This window comes from Equus przewalskii, chromosome X, assembly GCF_037783145.1.
Source record: "Equus przewalskii isolate Varuska chromosome X, EquPr2, whole genome shotgun sequence".
NCBI lineage: Eukaryota > Metazoa > Chordata > Mammalia > Perissodactyla > Equidae > Equus > Equus przewalskii.
The window spans coordinates 25,580,117-25,598,363 of NC_091863.1; the positions used below are offsets into that span (position 1 = coordinate 25,580,117).

The 18,247-nt window shown below is 37.2% G+C and overlaps 1 protein-coding gene across 11 annotated transcripts in view; it reads right to left on the reverse strand.

Moving 5' to 3' along the window:
• Window positions 1-18,247, reverse strand: part of DMD (dystrophin) — a 2,264,041-nt gene that overhangs the window by 550,201 nt on the left and 1,695,593 nt on the right. For all 11 annotated transcript variants that reach the window (XM_070604303.1, XM_070604310.1, XM_070604305.1 and 8 more), the window contains one exon: window positions 11,035-11,152. In XM_070604303.1, the coding sequence (XP_070460404.1) occupies window positions 11,035-11,152 (118 nt within the window). The remainder of the gene's footprint in view (window positions 1-11,034; window positions 11,153-18,247) is intronic.

Here is an 18,247-nt window from a genome sequence, read left to right on the forward strand (position 1 = left end):
CTCAGTGTGGATGAATTTCTGGAGCAGGTGCTAAAAATTCTGTGTGTAGATATAAGCACAATTCCAAATCTTCATGTACCCATTTTCTAGATGTGAAAAACTCTGACCCTTATAGCAGCGCTCTATCATTGTTGACACCTAAAAGACCTGGTGGAGCTCCCATTGATGAAAATAGCTGATTGTTATGGACCGAATATTTGTGTCCCCCCACCTCAAATTCACATGCTGAAGTCCTAGCCCCTAATGTGATGGCATTTGGAGATGGGGTCTTTGGGAAGCAACTAAATTTAGATGAGGTCATGAGGGTGGGGCCCCACAATGGGATTAGTGTCCTTATAAGAAGAAGGAGAGAGCAGAGCTTTCTCTCTCTCCATCACATGCAGACACAGTGAGAAAGCGGCCCTTTGCAAGCCAGGAAGAGGGCTCTCACCAGGAACTGAACCTGCGGGCATCTTGATCTTAGACTTCCCAGCCTCTAGAACTGCGAAGAATAAGCGCCTATTGTTTAAGCCACTCAGTCTGTGGTATTTTGTTGGAGCAGCCTGAGATGACTAAGACACTGATATTTGTGTAGTGATTTGCCATTTGAAAGGGCTTTTCCATATATCATTCCATTTAATCCTAATAGAAATCTGGTATGGAGGGCATCAGAATTTTACAGATGAAAAAACAAAGGGTCAGAGAGATTAAGTAATTTGCCGAGGGTCCCACTGTCATTAAAGGGCAGAGCCAGGACTAAAACCACGTCTTCTCATTTTAGATTCATTGCTTTCAGTACTACATTACTCTTAGAATAAAATTAAGGAAAGACATTCTTATGTGTTTGTATCACTAATATAAAAGCAACAACCATCATTGTTGTTACCGCCATTGTCATCATTATCCCATAACCAACTATTAGCTGCCTAGGTCTTTCTGTAGGCTGTCTAGGCCTCCAAAACTCAAAAGCTTTCTTTCCAAAACCCATATTTTCCATGTGGAGCCAGACTGAGTGGACCTGAAATAATTAACACGTCCAGCAGCTATAGAAAAAGTCTTTGTAGGTTTTTTTTCCTTTCAATGTGCACGTGCAGGGTAAAGGGCACACACCAGTGGTCTGCCATTTTCAGGGGAAGAGTAGTGTCGACATTTTCTAGGGTGTCTGATGCAGAGAGTCAAAGCGACATGTTTACTTTGTTCCATGTTTCAGAGAACTTTCATTCGAAGGCCTGATAAATCCTGTGGTAGTCAGCTCCAAAGTGGTCCCTAGCGATCCTCACCTCCTGGTATTTATGGCGTTTAGAGTCCCTCATCCCTCCACCTCACTGCATCAGGGCTGACCTCTACAACAAATAATTTACTGAAGAAGTAATACTGTGAAGGCTTAGACTAGGTCAAAAAGGGCATTACAGCTTCCCTTGTTCTCGGGGAAGCCAGCCACAAAAGCATGGGGACTCTCAAGCAGTCCCATGGAGAAGCTCTTGTAGAGAGGAACCAACCAGGCAGCACCACCTCACGAACCATATTGAGTGAGCCACCTCGGGAGTGGATCCCCCAGCCCCAGTCAAGCTTTCACCTGACTGTGGCTCCAATTGACTACTGACTGCAACCTCATGAGAAATCCCAAGATAGAACCACTCAAGCAAGTCACTCTTGATTTCCTGACGTACAGAACTTGTGAGAGATAATAGATGATTATTGCTGTTTTAAGGCACCGAGTTTTGGGGTGATTTTTTTTGGCAGCAATGGGAAACTGCAACCTCCTTTTCCTGAATAAAGTAGAATGAGGCCAGGTACCTCCTTTGCATGTAGAAAGGTTACAATCTATTAATCCCTCCTGTTTACTTCATAAATGCTTCCCTTTACAAGAGAATAAAGACTAGTGATCAGCAACTAGCTATGTTGCTTTAAATTATTAATGAAGAGATTTTGGTAAAGAAAGAAATGGTAGGTTCAAAATAATCCCTACACTTTTCCAACACCTGAGGAGAGCTGAGAGCATCTTTTAGGGGCAATCCATGGCACACATCTAGCCCTTGGCTTAGCTTCATCCAAACTGCATGGTACCACCAGGAAGTAATCTTCTTTATGCCCAGAGGTACCAAAATATAATAGAAATTCAGGTCTTTAGTTGCAATGCTCCATTAAGCCATAAGATAAAAATGCTAGCCTATGAAAACCTGGAATTCCCCTTTGGGCACATCTCTTTCTGTTTTCTATTTGTCTTACCAGCTCACTTTGTCTGAGTGTGAAATTCTTTATATTTATTCATCATCATCTTTATTCTATCATACAAACAGAAAAAATCATTTTCATTAATTTGGTTTTTATGTATTTTATAGTTATGCTCATTAGGTTTAGTTTTTAAAGTCATGAGTACAACATTTGATAATCCAAATCTTTCCCCTTAAAAAGAAACATAATGACAAAATAAGCATTAGTAGAAAACTCCATTTATGTTCCTAATTGTAGCTACATCACCTTAAAGAAACTATATTTATTTTTCCTATTACTCAAATGAAAGATTAATAATTGAACATAATGATGACAGCTTGTTTGGATTTTAAATCCTACTCAAATATATTTTGATATTAATCCTCTTATAGAATTAAAGAATGAGATACACTAAAACAGAATTATTTCACTATAGATGTTTAGCATTAATTTAACACAACCTAAGTAAAACTCTATGAAGAAAAAAACCCACATACACTTGCTTTTTATAGGTAAAATTTTTTATGTACATGTTATAATTACTCTAATGAAGCTCTGAAATTCATTAAGATATTAAAGATCATTTCTATTATTCAATGTATATTTCAAGGTACCTTATTAACTGGGTCCAGGTAACTTATTAACTAATGAAAATTAAAGGAATCATGAAATTTACATGTGAGGAAACACATGGCACTATGAAGCTTACTGTGATGGTTAATTTTATGTGTTGACTTGGCTAGACAATGATGCCCAGTTGTTTGTTCAAGCACCAGTTCAGTCTAGATTTTTCTGTGAAGTTACTTTTTAAGATGTGATTAACATTTAAATCAGTAGACTTTGAGTAAAGCAAATTAGCCTCCATAATGTGGGTGGGCCTCCTCCAATCAGTTGAAGACCTTAAGAGAAAAGACTGAGGTTTCCAGAAGAGGAAGGAATTCTGTCTCTAGACTGTCTTTAGATTCAAAACTGCAGTATAAACTCTTTTCTGAGTATCCATCCTGCTGGCCTGCCCTGCAGATTTCAGACTTGCCAGCCCCCACAATCGCATGAGCCCGTTCCTTAAAATCTCTCTCTCTCTGTCTTTCTGTGTGTGTGTGTCTCCATCTATCCTACTGGTTCTATTTCTCTGGAGAACTCTAACTAAACATTCTCACTATTCCTAGTGTATGATAACACTGGAAGAAAAGATTAATAATAATAATAATATATGAACTAAAACTCTTATTTTTGTAGTAGGATTGAGCAAGTTATGTTTTGTTTACCCTTTGGTATACCATCAAGGTCCCTTGCATCCAAATTTATTTTCTGCGTTTCTTTTTTGAGAACTTCTAACTATTTGTAAAAGCTATTATTTTGTGAATTTTATTCTTTCCTAGAGGTCTATGAAAGAACACAGAGATATATTATCTATTATTTAAATAAAATCCATTTTTTTTTCAATTATCACAGGGGTCCACTGAATCTTTTTATAAGTCTAGGATACATTGTATACTCTTAGTGATCTTATTTTTCCTATATTTGGAAACATTTTGGTATTTCATCATTACTCATAAACTATTCTTAATTATGCTAAAATGATTAGTAAATGGAAGAATGATGGAATTGCTTAGAAGGATGAAGCAATAGCGAAATAAATATTCATCCTTTAGTTTTCTTATTACATTGCCCAAAATATTGCATCTTCTTTCAAGAAGCTATAAAATAAGACTGGAGATACCATCTTTGGAGTCTGCTTTTAGTGTTCATTGAACACAGGTGAAAATTTAGAACTTTTCATTTTACCCCCATAACATCAAAGACAAGAAAATTGCCAGAGGAAGACATTTCACAATTATTAGACATAAAGGAAGATAAATGAAAAGAGAGAGAAATCATCCTTCTAGACTCTAATGATGATGGTGAAATTGATGATACAGGTGAAATCTCAGACTGAGTCTTCAGCTGATGATAACCTAGATGAATTTTCTCAAACATATGGACAGATGAGTGAACAAAATATTTTTAAGGATGGAAAGGAAATATGGTATTTTAACCTAGTTAGTCATTTAACAGGAAGGCCTTCGTCACATTTTTTGCTTGAAGAACTTGAACCACTCTGTTTTGCTAAAATGATGTGGGACGCTACATTGTTTATGATGTTAGTGCATCAAAATTTATTTGATACAAAAAGAAGTTTGTTGCATTTAAATTCTTATTAAAATGTCTAATAAAGTTGATTTTCACTATCTCTTCCTTCTTCTTTCTGCAAAGTATTTGAAAAATAACAAACATATAAAAAATAAAAAGCAAAAGACTTCATTAGACCTAGAAGGCAAATGGTAATGACTATTTTTCCTGGTATACTGAGGGCTGAGTTAGAAACCTGATCTATATAAACACAACAATCTTTAACTCTCAGCTAAAGGATTTCTACACTTCCTTATTTTATTCAAAATATCACTAAGAACCAGGAAGAAACTTATAGTATTAGATTGGTTGTACAGCAGAAGATATAGAAAACAAAATATAGTGCAAAACCTATAAACTCATTCTTCGGTGTGCGTTTGTCTACGTGCCTCTATACTGCATGCTGTCACTGGGAGGGGTGGTGCTAACTCTTCTTCTTACATCCCTTAAATGTAAGCCAACCTCAGGCTCTTCCATAGGTCCACTTTTCCCCTGGCACCCTGTCTCTGTGGAAGTTCATCCACTCGAGGTACCTTCCAAATCTGTGTAGAAGTATCTTTGCTCCTGAAATCTCTACTTGTGTTTTCAATTGTTTCTCATTATGGTCATCAGCTATATCTTAAGCGTATTATTTTATCACCCATAATCAACTTGTCCTGAGTTTGTCTCTGGTTATGATATTACCATCTTCCGAAGCACTGAATCTCAAAATCTTAAGAGTCAAGCTCTCTCTTAGATCTTCAACTGCACACATCCAATCAATATATCTCAATTCAGTTCTTTCTTTTCACTCCACTGCCACTGTCCAGCATGGGCTCTTTCGCTTCTTAACTGGTCTCACTGACTTCATTTACTTCATTATCTTCCACAACACACACACACACACACTCCCACTCCTACAAATTCATCTGTCACACTATTGCTAACCTAAATCTAATTATGCATTCTCCTGTCATCATTTCCTCAAATATGCTTCCCTCTCCAGCCTCCTTCTGCTTTTCAAAGTCCTGTTCACGGCCAGATCAAATTTATCTTCCCCCTGGAAGCATTCCAGGACCCTCTCCTTTAGAGCCAATCTCCCATCCTCTTGCTTTCTCTCAGTATTTTGTATACTGCTCTCCTGAAGTACTTATCTTAGACAGCCTTGCCCAAATATACTTGTCCAAATACCCACATTTGATTGCGAGCTCTTATAAGGCAAAGGCTGAATCTTATTCCTTCCTGTATTCCCTCCCTCACCTCTGATACTAACTAGCACAGAGTAAGCATTCAAATATGAACTGAAGCAAACTGAACTCTTTGGTTGCCAGTGGCATCCTGGTGGATATAAATTTTGAGCCCTGCTTGTAGTTATAACAGTTTGACAGTAGGTGCTAGATGTCAAAAGAAGGAAATTTACATGGTTGACTCCACTTCTTCTAAAATAAGCAACTCTCTAATAGACAATATCTGAGAGGAAGATATTGGCTGGCATTTCATTAGCCATAGAGATTTGATAAAAATGTGGAAAACAACAAAGTCTTTTGATTTCGCCATGAAGGATTTCATACGTTTGGTTGTAGCAATGAATGATGGGTTGACAAAGCTGCTAGAAAACTGTCAGTTCATTCAAAAATCCTGTGAAGAGTATTTTTATTCTCATACAGCAGAACATTCTCCTTTCTACAGCCCTGTATGACAGCTCTTTAAGCAATATGATACAAATTCATTTCCTTAAAATTTATATGATGTCACCAAATTTCTCAAAAAAAATCCAGACTGGTTTGAAAAAGTCTTCACTGAAAAAAACAATTAAAAACGAAATACAACTCTCTCGTAACATTCTGTTTCAGAAGTTCCTCCCCTGGTTTAGCTGATAGAAGGCCATATATTATACTCTCATATTCTCCCATCTCCAGTTCCTCGGTACCAAATTCATCTCACCATGATAGTATGTACCACTGAATGAGCATCTAGTATATGTCAGTATTCACTCCAGAAACATCGTGTGATATTATCTTCGCAATCACCCTACCAGCTGAAGTATGATTATTAACCCCACATGACAGATGAGGGGATCATGGCTTAGAGAAGTGAATCCACTTGGCTAAGGTCACGCAGCTAGTAGTTTACCGAGGTCCACTATCCTGTACATTTCCAACACAGGTAAGGGAAAATCCTATACTTAGACACCCAAATGCATAGAAGACAACGATATAAATAGGAGCAGCAAAAAAACTACACCCGGATTACAACAAACAGGTTATTCCTAATATTTTAAGTTCTCAAATAAATATTCCTTCCTATTTTGTGACTAACCAGCCCTTTCCATTTAATGTGCCTCTGGCTTTAGAATCATAGAGACATGAGTTTAAATACTAGACCGTCACTTGACATTTTACTAGGATGCAAGGCACATCACTTCAGCTCTCTGAGCTTCAGTTTTCTGTCTCTAAAATGAGAACAATAATACCTACCTCCTAAGATTATAGTAAATATTGAAAATGAAATAACTTGCATGAATTGTCTTGCTTTTTGTAGTGTCGCTCACATAAAGGCTTACCCAAATATTTGTTTAATTCTGTTTATATATCTTATTTCATCATTTCCAAAGCAACCTTTTCCTTTTGGTCTTTTGAATCTCTCTCTCTCTCTTTTTTTGTAGTACAAGAACCAGATAGCCACCAAAGAGTTTATTAAATGCTTTCCTACTAAACGTTCAAACAATCCAACTAGATTATAATTAAAATAACAAGAGCTGACATTCACTGGGCTCTTGCTATGGCTAGGATCTAAGCGCTCCCTATGTATTAGCTCATCTAATTCTCTCAACCTTTAGGGAGATTCAGGTAATCCTATTTTATAGAGGAAAAAACTGAGATCAGATAGTTTACTGAGATCAGGTGATCGTTCAGGGTCACAAAGCTGCTAAGTGGCCAGCTCAGGCAGCTGGCCCTCAACACCTATGTGTGTTATTGCTATAGATCTTTAACATGATAATTGGGGGGGCCATGGAGGGAGAAGCTACAGAGCAAGGCTCTCAAATACAATTGTCAGGTGAGCCATGATCACCAATATTATTTGTGCAATAAAAGAGAGCAGCTTTTTCTTTCCACGTCCTCTCCACTGCTACGCGGGGTATTACGGTATTATGATCTGCAGTGGTAATGGACATGAACAAGAGTTTTGCATAATTGAGAAACCTCCAAGGAAGCAATTTTAGAGCCTTCTTCTCTGTTTTTGGTCCCCTAATCTAGCCCTTTTGCAGAAGAAAATGACCATGAATGGTTGACACATTCAGCAACTACAAAACTGAAGGAAAATGAGCAGTTTGAATATCAGAAACGGCAAGGGGAATTTCTCATTTGAATGTACTTAGAATGAAATTTATTCTCTCACCTCGATTATTACCACGAGTTCTATCAATACAATCACCTGAAAACAACTGATACCATGGAAATAGTTTTATACCATGAAACATGTCGCTATTTTGTAGATGCAACTACTTGAGATTTTAGAGTAGATATTACTAGTATAATAGAGAGGAATTGCTTTTTACTGGACTTTTCTTTAGATAGAATGTAATAACTATGTGCAGATTTTCCCGAGTGTTCAAAGTTATGGACTGAGATTTACTGAGGAAGGAAAAATGTTTCAGTATGCTATTATACACTTATTGAATATTTTTCTTTATTAAGCTGATTCTTTTTTAAGTATTTCTAGAAGTTTCAAGCTAATAAAAAAAGCATACTGAAATCTTCAAAAAAAGAAAATACAATTTTATGAGCCAGTATTTTATTTCTGCCCATTCCCTGAAAACCAAATCTCTACTAAGAAAGATTTTATTTTGAACACGATTGAAACTCTCTAAGTATTGAATTCCATCCTATTTCATAGATTTCAAATGGAGAGATAAACTGAAGCATAGCAGGGCTACAAATGACATTGTTTAGATAAACATATCTTGTCAGAATTACCCTGGTGCCAGCATCAGAGGCTCCAGGCATACTTGGAAGTAAGATTCCGGCTTACGCCCTTCATAAGCAATGTGACATGTCTCAAAGGACACTTGCTTTTAAGAAAATGTTTTTTTGGACCATTTGGATTGGAATCTTTCCACTATGCTGCAAATATGCATAAAGGTATTCATTCCTAAAAGACAAAAGCTTAGAAAAGCACAACTATTGAAATCAGTAGATATTAGCCGAGAGATACACACATGCCCTCTGGTCACTCCATTTTAATCTCCATCATGAAAAAGTCAATACAATATCAAAACAAAGATTGCAAGGGATAATGGAAAATGTTTAGACAATGTTGAACAGCTACTGTAAAATAAATTAGTGCTATTTTCCTCTTGGGGAAAAAATAGAAGTGATTTTTCATTAGTAAAATAACAAATGACTTTCTATATAGTATGTTCAGATTTGCATAAACATCTTTGCCAAATTTCCATATTTCTTAGGCAAGAAACAGATTACTTAACTGCGTAATGGGAATTCGGCCTCATACTGAGTAAATCACTCACTAAGATTTACATGTGTTGCAGCCTGGTGGAGAAGCCTCATGGTTCCAGCTTGAGGGGGGAACACCCTACTACGTCAATTAAACAGCTACCTATGTTGGCCATTACAAGGCAATTTTGCTCTTGCCTTGCTATAGACATGGTTATAGAAATGACATCCTATAGCTTGCACAAAACTATTGAACTTAAGTGCATTCGTCCTGTCCAAATTAGCTGTGGAAGAGATTGACTAGTTCCCTACCAAACTCGGTCCTCTTCTTCCCGGGCTCAATATTGGACAATATTTTCCAGCTTCCCTTGCACTTAGGTGTAGCCACATAACAAGTTCTAGCCAATAGACCATGAACAGAATTCATGTGCACCAATTCCAGGCCTGGCTCATAATAAATTCCAAAGAGAAATACTCATTCCTTATCTGTCCATTACATGCATAGGACTCTGATGTTCTGCACACAAAAGATAGAAGAGTCTTGGGTCCCTGAATGACTTCATAGAGTGCTGCTTATTTTGGATAACAGCAGAAGAAAAAGTAAACTTCTACTGTGGTAAGCCACTAAGATCTGGGAGCTTACTTGTTATCGTGGCTAGTGCTACCCAACAAATATATTAGCATGTATCCAAATACATTGTTTGAGCAACAATAGAGTTAAAATTTCAAAATCAAGAAAAGTCTATTTTAATTAACAATCACTACAAGTGAAAGATGAAATGTCTTCAGGAAATGAATCAAAACATATATAATTGCAGACTGAAAAAGTATGTAGGCTAGTCCTAGTAATTAAGGTCATTAACAAAAACAACAAGACAAGATGGGAAGTGGTAAACATACTAAAAGGAACACAGACCTTCAAGTCAGAAAAAGACATTTGAAAATTCCAAGCTATGTTCTTTGCGCGTTTTAGAAGCTTGAGCAATTTGATTAACTGTTCTCAGAAACCATTTCCTCATCTATAAAATGGGGATCATGAAATTTAGCTCACAGGATTCTGTAAAGATTTCAGACACATACACACACACATACCACATACAACACATTACACATACACTACACATACTGCCTGATACCTAGGAGATATTCAATAAATAGTAATTATTATCATTAAGTATTTACCTAAAACATACAAGTATGACTAAGAACATCTTTCCAATACTAACCTTTTATTCTGGTTACTCTTTCCCCACCCACAACACACTGGCAGCCAGGCATTCTGCTTCCACTTCCTTAGGAGAATGTTGACACAGCAGAATGTAAATTATGGAGACATAGCGTTTTGCTTTTTGAGTTTCAAAAGCCTAGGCCTAGTGTAAGACAAAAGATCTAGAAGGAAAAAAGACGATTCAAGGAAGGTTTTCCCCACTCCTGCACTAGAAAAGACTCCTCTGCTTGTGGGAAGGGAAGTGAGGGAAAGTAAGAAAAGTCAGTATCCATGTGTGTTCCTGGAGGGAAGGGAGGAAATCCAGGGAGATCCAAGAGAATCTGATAGCAGAGGCGACCTGGGCCTCTTTCCTGAGGAGAGCCTCTGAGGGAAACAGAACGGAGAGTAGTTTCCCCTCCTCCTCCTCCTATCCCTCTTCCCGACCCCACCACGGTCACTCTGAATTGCTCTGTGTAAAGAAGAAAAGAGTATGCACAATGTCTAGGCAGACGGCCCTTAGACAGCCTCCCAACATTCCTGCCCACCCCAGGATGCCATAAGGAATGGTACAACGATTTTTCATATTACACAATGAGGGCATCAAAGTAGCAGAGAGACGTCCAGATCCGAAAGCACCACTGCAGACGGGAATGAAAGAAGCTCCAGGAAGCAACCACCTGCTTGGACCAAGAACCAAGGCTATGAGGGAGAGACTGGCGTCTCCATGGATGCCAGCCCAGATAGATGACAACTGAGGAGCAAACGTTCTGCCACACCACGCTTACCACACCCACCGCTCCACGCTTTTCAACTATATAAGCCTGAATTCACAAAAATTATATTTCCTCTATCCGCAGAATTACATTGTTATTGAAAGATAACATTACGGATGAAAATCATAGTACAGCAGTGATAGTTTACAACCATTTTGCACTGTTTTTATAAACGCAGTGGAGTCCTGTGGACTTAAGTCATTATTGAAACTTTTCATACATCTTGCCTTAAGTTTCACATGCGTGTTAAAAGACTTACTTCGATCAGTAATGATTGTTCGAGCCTCTTGATTGCTGGTTTTGTTTTTCAAATTCTGGGCAGCAGTAATGAGCTCTTCCAACTGGGGGCGCCTCTGTTCCAAATCCTGTAGCGTTGCCTGAAGGAACAAATATAGGTTAATATCGAGGTTCCCCAGCATTGCGCATTCCTTCTCTGCAATACAAAGTAAAATGCAATTTTCAAACCAACCAAAGCACTTTTAGAAACACAAAAGATGTTACTGGATATAAATCTCTAACGTGTAAGGTTTTATAGAAAACAATTTAACAAGAAATTTCATTCTTAGATACCAAAAATATTTCAAATGAAAATCTTGATTGTAGATCCGCTTCACTATTTAAGAGTTTAGATGGACTCATTTCAGAGTACGTGCGTTTACTTAAAGCAGTCTATGAGCACCACGAGTAAGATACGGAATTTTGAATTAAGACAATGTATTTAAGAGAAAGATAGCTACTTACAATCTCATTTTGTGCAGTGTCAAAATTAAAGTGTATGTTTTAGAAACAGAAAAAGCGCAGAAGTGATTTAAGAGATGTAACTTCTTTCACTTCTTTGTACTTAAGATTCCTCACCGATAAAAGGAGAAGGTGATGCAGCTGAGCCGAATCAGTCTTCCCCCAAAGTCGCCCTCAATAAGAATCACCTGACTCCTTTGCCCACCCGCCCCCGCCGCCCCCCCCCAGAATAACTTAGTAGCAAGGAGGGCTGCGAATGTGCATTTTTTAACACATTCTCTACTTAATTCTTATGATCAGGTAAGTCTGGAAAGCACCAGACTAGAAGTTAGTATTCATATTCTGTATAACAACTGACTTTAACACTGCTTTAGATAAAAGTACCAGATGGAATGAAGGCAATAAACATATTTTTTAAAATTTAGGTAGCTGTGTTAATCATTAAGAAATTCCTCCCTCCCTCAAGTGTCCATCTATTGTCTCTGTCATCTTCTTCTCTCTAAAGGGCCAAAATTTCAGCGATATTGGCAAAAAAAGTTTGAGAAAAATAGGATCTCTTCTTTGTACTCATCCTAAAACTGAATCTATTTTATTTTTATTTGGAAAAGTACAATGAATATTTATTATTAGTTTATAACCACTATGTGACAGATGTTTTACACATGTTTCTTGTTTCATTCTCCTAATAACCACACTAATAAACAAGCCAGAAGTCTTCATGCTTTTAAATCTGATCTTTATGCTACCACATGAGGCTGATGAAAGCGAAGAGACGAAATGTGGTCCATGGTAATGTTTATGAAACTTATCTATTATACTCTTCGACTCCTGCTGATTTTCTAAGAATTTTTGTTTTGGGAAAGGCTAAATTTTGATCATTCTGTAGTGTTTCTTTGTGAAGAGGTAGCGAGATAGACCTCGTCATTTAAGCTCAATTGCTTTTGGTAGTATTAAAGCACCGGGAAGAACTTATCCAAACATTACACATCTATTTTGAGCATTTTCCCCTCTCTGTATTGAAAAATTGGAGGGACTAACTTTTAACAAATTTTCCACATTTGTAAGCTGTGATTGCTCAGAAGAAAAATCCAATTTTCAGGTTTCTAACTTTTATGGTTTCTTTACACAAAAGAGTGTTTGAAATATGGAACAAATTGCCAAAGACAGCTATTGAAGGAAGTGGCAAAAGTCAGTTGAAGAGTACAAACAAATTGTAAAGGAGGCACCGTAGAGTAGCAGAGAGATTTTACAAAAGAAGATGTTTTCCAGGGTTCGAATGTTAAACTCTGGTTATCTGTGACACAGCAAGTTGAAAAGCTACCTTGGAATTTCCCATTCTGAAATGTTCAATACATTCAATAGATTGTTTAAAAACAGACTCACCCAGAAACCTCAGATAAAGTCAAGTCTTCCCTTCAAATGTAACGAAGAACTCTAAATATACATAGCTAACAAAGTACATAAATTCCTTCCTTTACTCACTCATTCTTTGATTTTGTAACTTTATCAAGCGTTTGGTACCGTTCTAGGTGCTATGGCTATAGCAGTGAACAAATAAACCAGGTATGGTTTATGTCATTTAAATGAAAATTTGTGCTTTTTTTTTTTAAAGATTTTATTTTTCCTTTTTCTCCCCAAAGTCCCCCGGTACATAGTTGTATATTCTTAGTTGTGGGTCCTTCTAGTTGTGGCACATGGGACGCCGCCTCAGCATGACTAGATGAGCAGTGCCATGTCAGCGCCCAGGATTCAAACCGACGAAACACTGGGCCGCCTGCAGCGGAATGCGCGAACTTAACCACTCGGCCACGGGGCCGGCCCCCAAAAATTTGTGTTTTTTTGATTCTTGGAAATTTTTATATAACAAAGATGATCTTCATCAGGTTATTTTTCTTTGATTTAATATTAATTCACTATCAAAGAACCAGGCTATTCTTTGCTTCTCACTTGTGGATACATTACCCAATGTACTTTTTTGGGTACCCAATGTACACGTACTTTTTCCCTTCTTTTGGGATTACAAAGTTCGTTTAAGAAGTATGTTGTAGAAGTAACTTGATCAACTTTAATCTGAACCTTACTGGACTCTAAATTAAACCTGACCACAGTGAACAGCTTTTACTGCTGAAATTAGCAAGCATGTCAATTTAGACTTAAAACAAGCCATTTTCCTCTCTAACGAACAAAATAGGTCTCAGGGTATCGTGAAGCCTGTTCTCTAGTTGGGTGATTCTCTAATTCTGCTGACAGACACATGTTTTGTAAGCACCTGAGAAGATTATTAATGACATCCTTTGAAGCAGCCTCCTTAAAAATCTAAGGAGATTCACAACTGCAATAGAAGTATGCATTTCTAAAGAATTTCAAAACAAAATCAGAGCTCTTTATCCCACTCTTTGTTCAACACATGCAAATGTCTGTTTCAAAAAAAGAAACTGTAAAATAATAATATATATTGCTATGGAATTTATCAGACACTAATATACTAATTATATAGTGGTTTCTCAGTCGAGTGGAATGGGAATTTTCTCCTTTGATTTTCTTTGCAGAAATAAAGGGAAGGATTTGAATATGACATACATTTAAGTATTTTATTCATTAAGGTATTGCAACAACAGTGAGACCTTCTTGCTAATGAACAGAGCACACGCATGCAGTGAAAGATTGTTTTCCTTTTCATTTGGTTTTCTTTTGAATGTGTTCTATTTATTTGCTATTATAATTTCTTTGACCTGACAAGTTAGTTTTATAATCCCATAACTTCTCAAATACAATAACCTTCATCTCTATTCCACGGAGCCACTCACACATGGGAGAACATCTTAGAGCTAATTGTAACTCAAACCACCTACCTCCAAAATATCCATCTACGAAATTCTCTTCTTTGCCTCCAATCTAGTGCTCTTGCCTGATGCTACTCTCTCAAAAATACTATTTCTGCTCTAATCGTCATCCTTATATGACCTATGGTCCTCTTCTGTTGTTCAATTTCTTCATTCTAGCTTTAGTGGTCTATATTTGTCATGCTAAACAAGCAGAATGCTAATCATGCTTATTTATTCTTCTGATATGAGCCCAGGTACTCATTACACAGACAACTTAAATGAACAAAACTAACATCATTACATGCTTAGCAGTACCTAAGCATGATGACTGAGCACGTCTACGTGGATTCTATCATTCCAGAAGAAACAAACACAAGAGAAGGAAGGAATTGATGCTATTTCTAAGGAGTCATAAGCCAGCTACGGAGCTTTACTAAAAACAGCTTACCCCTTGGAGATGAGAATTCATCATGGATTCCACTAGCTGAGCAAAGATGAAGGGAAAAAAATCTTCAAATACAAAGTGAATCAGAAGTCATTAATCCTACTAAACCCTCCCTGTGCACCCCCACACCACCCCCCTCACCAGCCAGGGTTGGGGGAAGTGGTTATAAATAGCAATTCTATGAAAAAGGAGTTAAACAATGAAGCCATGCATACTATAAGTAGGTCATTTTAGGCTCTTAGAAAGAATTACACTTTGTTATTGTATTTGTTAAAATGGAATTCAATCTAAACAATACTCCAATGGAAATTCTTTATGTTTAGTTGAATATTTAATATTTAAATGTCTAAGAAAAGAGTTTAACAACAAATTCTTTATAGTTTTAATATTTTTCTACAAAAATCAACAATCTCCACACAGTTCTATTTAAAACAAAGGCCCATGGTGATTTTCAGTTGTTGCCATTTTCAGGAAATAAACATGAATTAAGATTACATATAGCGTAAAGATGTAGACCTTAGACTGCTTTATTTACAAGTTAAGAAAATTAACCTTAAAGAACGACAAGGGGAAATAGTTCTTAGCACCACTTTATGGAAGAAAATAAGCATTTAAATTAGGTAGGTCTTAAATCGTAGCCTTTCTAGTAACTGAGAGAGTTTTACCTGTGAGGATGCTCATCATCTGTCTAGCTTTCGATTGCCTCACTGAGCATCTTAATTCTGGCTTCTATTCTTGCATTCGGCTGCCTCTCCAAATAGATTGGCCAAACCCAAAGTCAGCTTTATTGTCCTCCACGTTCTCACTTCTCATTTACATTTTAAAGTGGCTTGGATATTTTCCTGCTGGACATAACTTCCCTACTTCTTCTCTGAATGTTCTACCAGCATCTCCGTTGGTAACTTTTTCATAAAATCCTCCTGACTGTGGTTATCCTTTTGTCCTTCATTTATTCAAGAAATGCTTTTTCAAAAAGCATTTTTTATGTAATTTCAAATTTACAGAAAATTTGCAAGAATGGTCAAAGAACTCCCATGTACCCTTCACTGAGACTCACCAATTGTTAACATTTTGCCACCTCATCATTTAGCATTCTCTATGTGTATATATAATATCTGTATATGTAACATTATATATAGTGTTTTCTGAACCATTTGAGAATAATTTGCAGATATCATGCCCTTTACCCTTAAATATTTCAGCGTTTATGTCTTAAGTTCAAACACTTTCTGTTACATAACCTGAGCTCAATTTCAAAGTCAGGAAATTTAACATGGCTTTAGTACTATAATCTAAACCACACCCTTTATTCATAGTACGGCAATTATCCCATTAATTGTCTTTCATTTACTGGCCCAGGTTCACGCATTGCGTTTAGTTGTCATATCTCTCTAGACTCCTTTAATAGGAAGCAGTCCTTTGCCTTACTTTGAACTTCTTATCATTGATTGTTTTGAAGAATACAGGCCAGGTATTTTGCAGAATGTCCTCCAATTTGGGTTCAGCAAATATTTTTTAGTACTTATGTTAATCATTGAGCTAGGCACAGGGGATACAGCAGTGAAGGGGGTAAACTTCTTCTCAAGGAGAAAATGAACTAGTAGTGAGGATAGGCAGTAAATAAGCAATGCAAGTGAACTGAGGTGGGCATTATGGTGGTGGAAACAAGGGGAGTTATCAGAGCAAACAGCAGAGATATCTAACCAAATTTAGGGGCCAAGGAGGGTCTTCTGAAGGAAGCGGAGCTTCCGCAGCAATTCTCTGTCTAAATTATACAAAACGTCTTTTTAAATTGTCTCTCAGACTCCATTTAAAAATTTTTTCAGCTTTATTCAGATACAGTTGACAAATAGGAATTGTATATATTTCAGGTGTACAACTTGATGTTCTGATGTATGTATACAGTGTGAAATGATCACCACAATCAAACTAGTTAACATATCTATCCCCTCACATAGTGACCTTTGATGTGTGTGATGAGAAAACTTAAGATCTACTCTCTTACCAAATTTCAAGTATACAACACATTATTGTTACTATAGTTACCATGCTGTACATTAGATCTCTAGAACTTATTTATCTTATAACTGAAAGTTTGTACCCTATGACCAACATCTTCCCATTTCCCTCACCCGCCCCCACCAAGTCCCTGGAAATCATCATTCTACTCTCTGTTTCTCTAACTTTGACTTTTTGTAGATCCCACATTTAAGATCATACAGTGTTTGTCTTCCTATATTTCGCTTATTTCACTTAGCATAATGTCCTCCAAGTTCATTTGTGTTATCAAAGATGACAGGATTTCCCTCTTTCTTAAGGCTGAATAATATTCCATCATATATATACACATATACCACATTTTCTTTATCCATTCACTTGTGATGAACATTTAGGTTGTTTCCATGTCTTGACTATTGTGAATAATGCTGCAATGAACATGGGGGTGCAGATGTGTCTTTGAGGTACTGATTTCATTTCCTTTTGATATATACCCAGAAGTGGGATTGCTGGATCACATGGTAGTTCTATTTTTAACTTTTTGAGGAACCTCCATACTGTGTTCCACAGTGGCTGTACCTATTTACATTCCCACCCACAGTATACAAGGGTTCCCTTTTCCCCACACCCTCACCAACACTTGTAAGCTCTTGTCTTTTTGATAACAGCCATTCTAACAAGTCCGAAGTGATATCTCATTGGGGTTTGAAATGCCTCTCCTTGATAATTGGTGATGTTTAGCACTGGTTCATACACCTACAGGCCATTTGTATGTCTTCTTTTGAGAAATGCCTATTCAGGTTCTTTGGCCATTTTTAGATCAAGTTATTATTGTTACTTTTGCTACTGAGTTGTTTGAGTTACTTAAATATTTTGGATATTAACCCCTTATTAGATATACGGCTTGAAAATATTTTCTCCCATTCTATAGGTTGCCTTTCACTCTGTTGAGTTTTTCCTTTGCTGTACAAAAGCTTTTTGGTTTGATGCAATCTCACTAGTCTATTTTTGCTTTTGTTGTCCGTGATTTGGGTGTCACATTCAAAAAGTCATTCTCCAGATCAATGTCAAGAAGCTTTCTCCCTATGTTTTCTTCTAGTAGTTTTACCACTTCAAGTCTTTAAATACCATTGTTTCTAATACCTACTGTGGTGGCCATGAGAATGTGCAAGAACTAATTGACTGAGGATCCCAGCTGCTGCATTTGGAAATCCATCACTACATTGAATGGAAGCCAAGCCTCCCAGAGACTGCTCCTCACCCATGACAGAACGTGGCAGGGATACTAAAGCAGAAACCTTTTTTGGAGACGTGGGGCTCCTCGGGTCTACTCAGGTTCAATGACTCCCCATTAGCCTTGCTGAATCTTCCTTAGACCGCACGTTGGGATGCTTCTACCTAACCTCCTCTTTCCTTCATTTGTGATCAAACTTGCTTCTTGGTTTAATTTGTCTCTCACCTTCCCT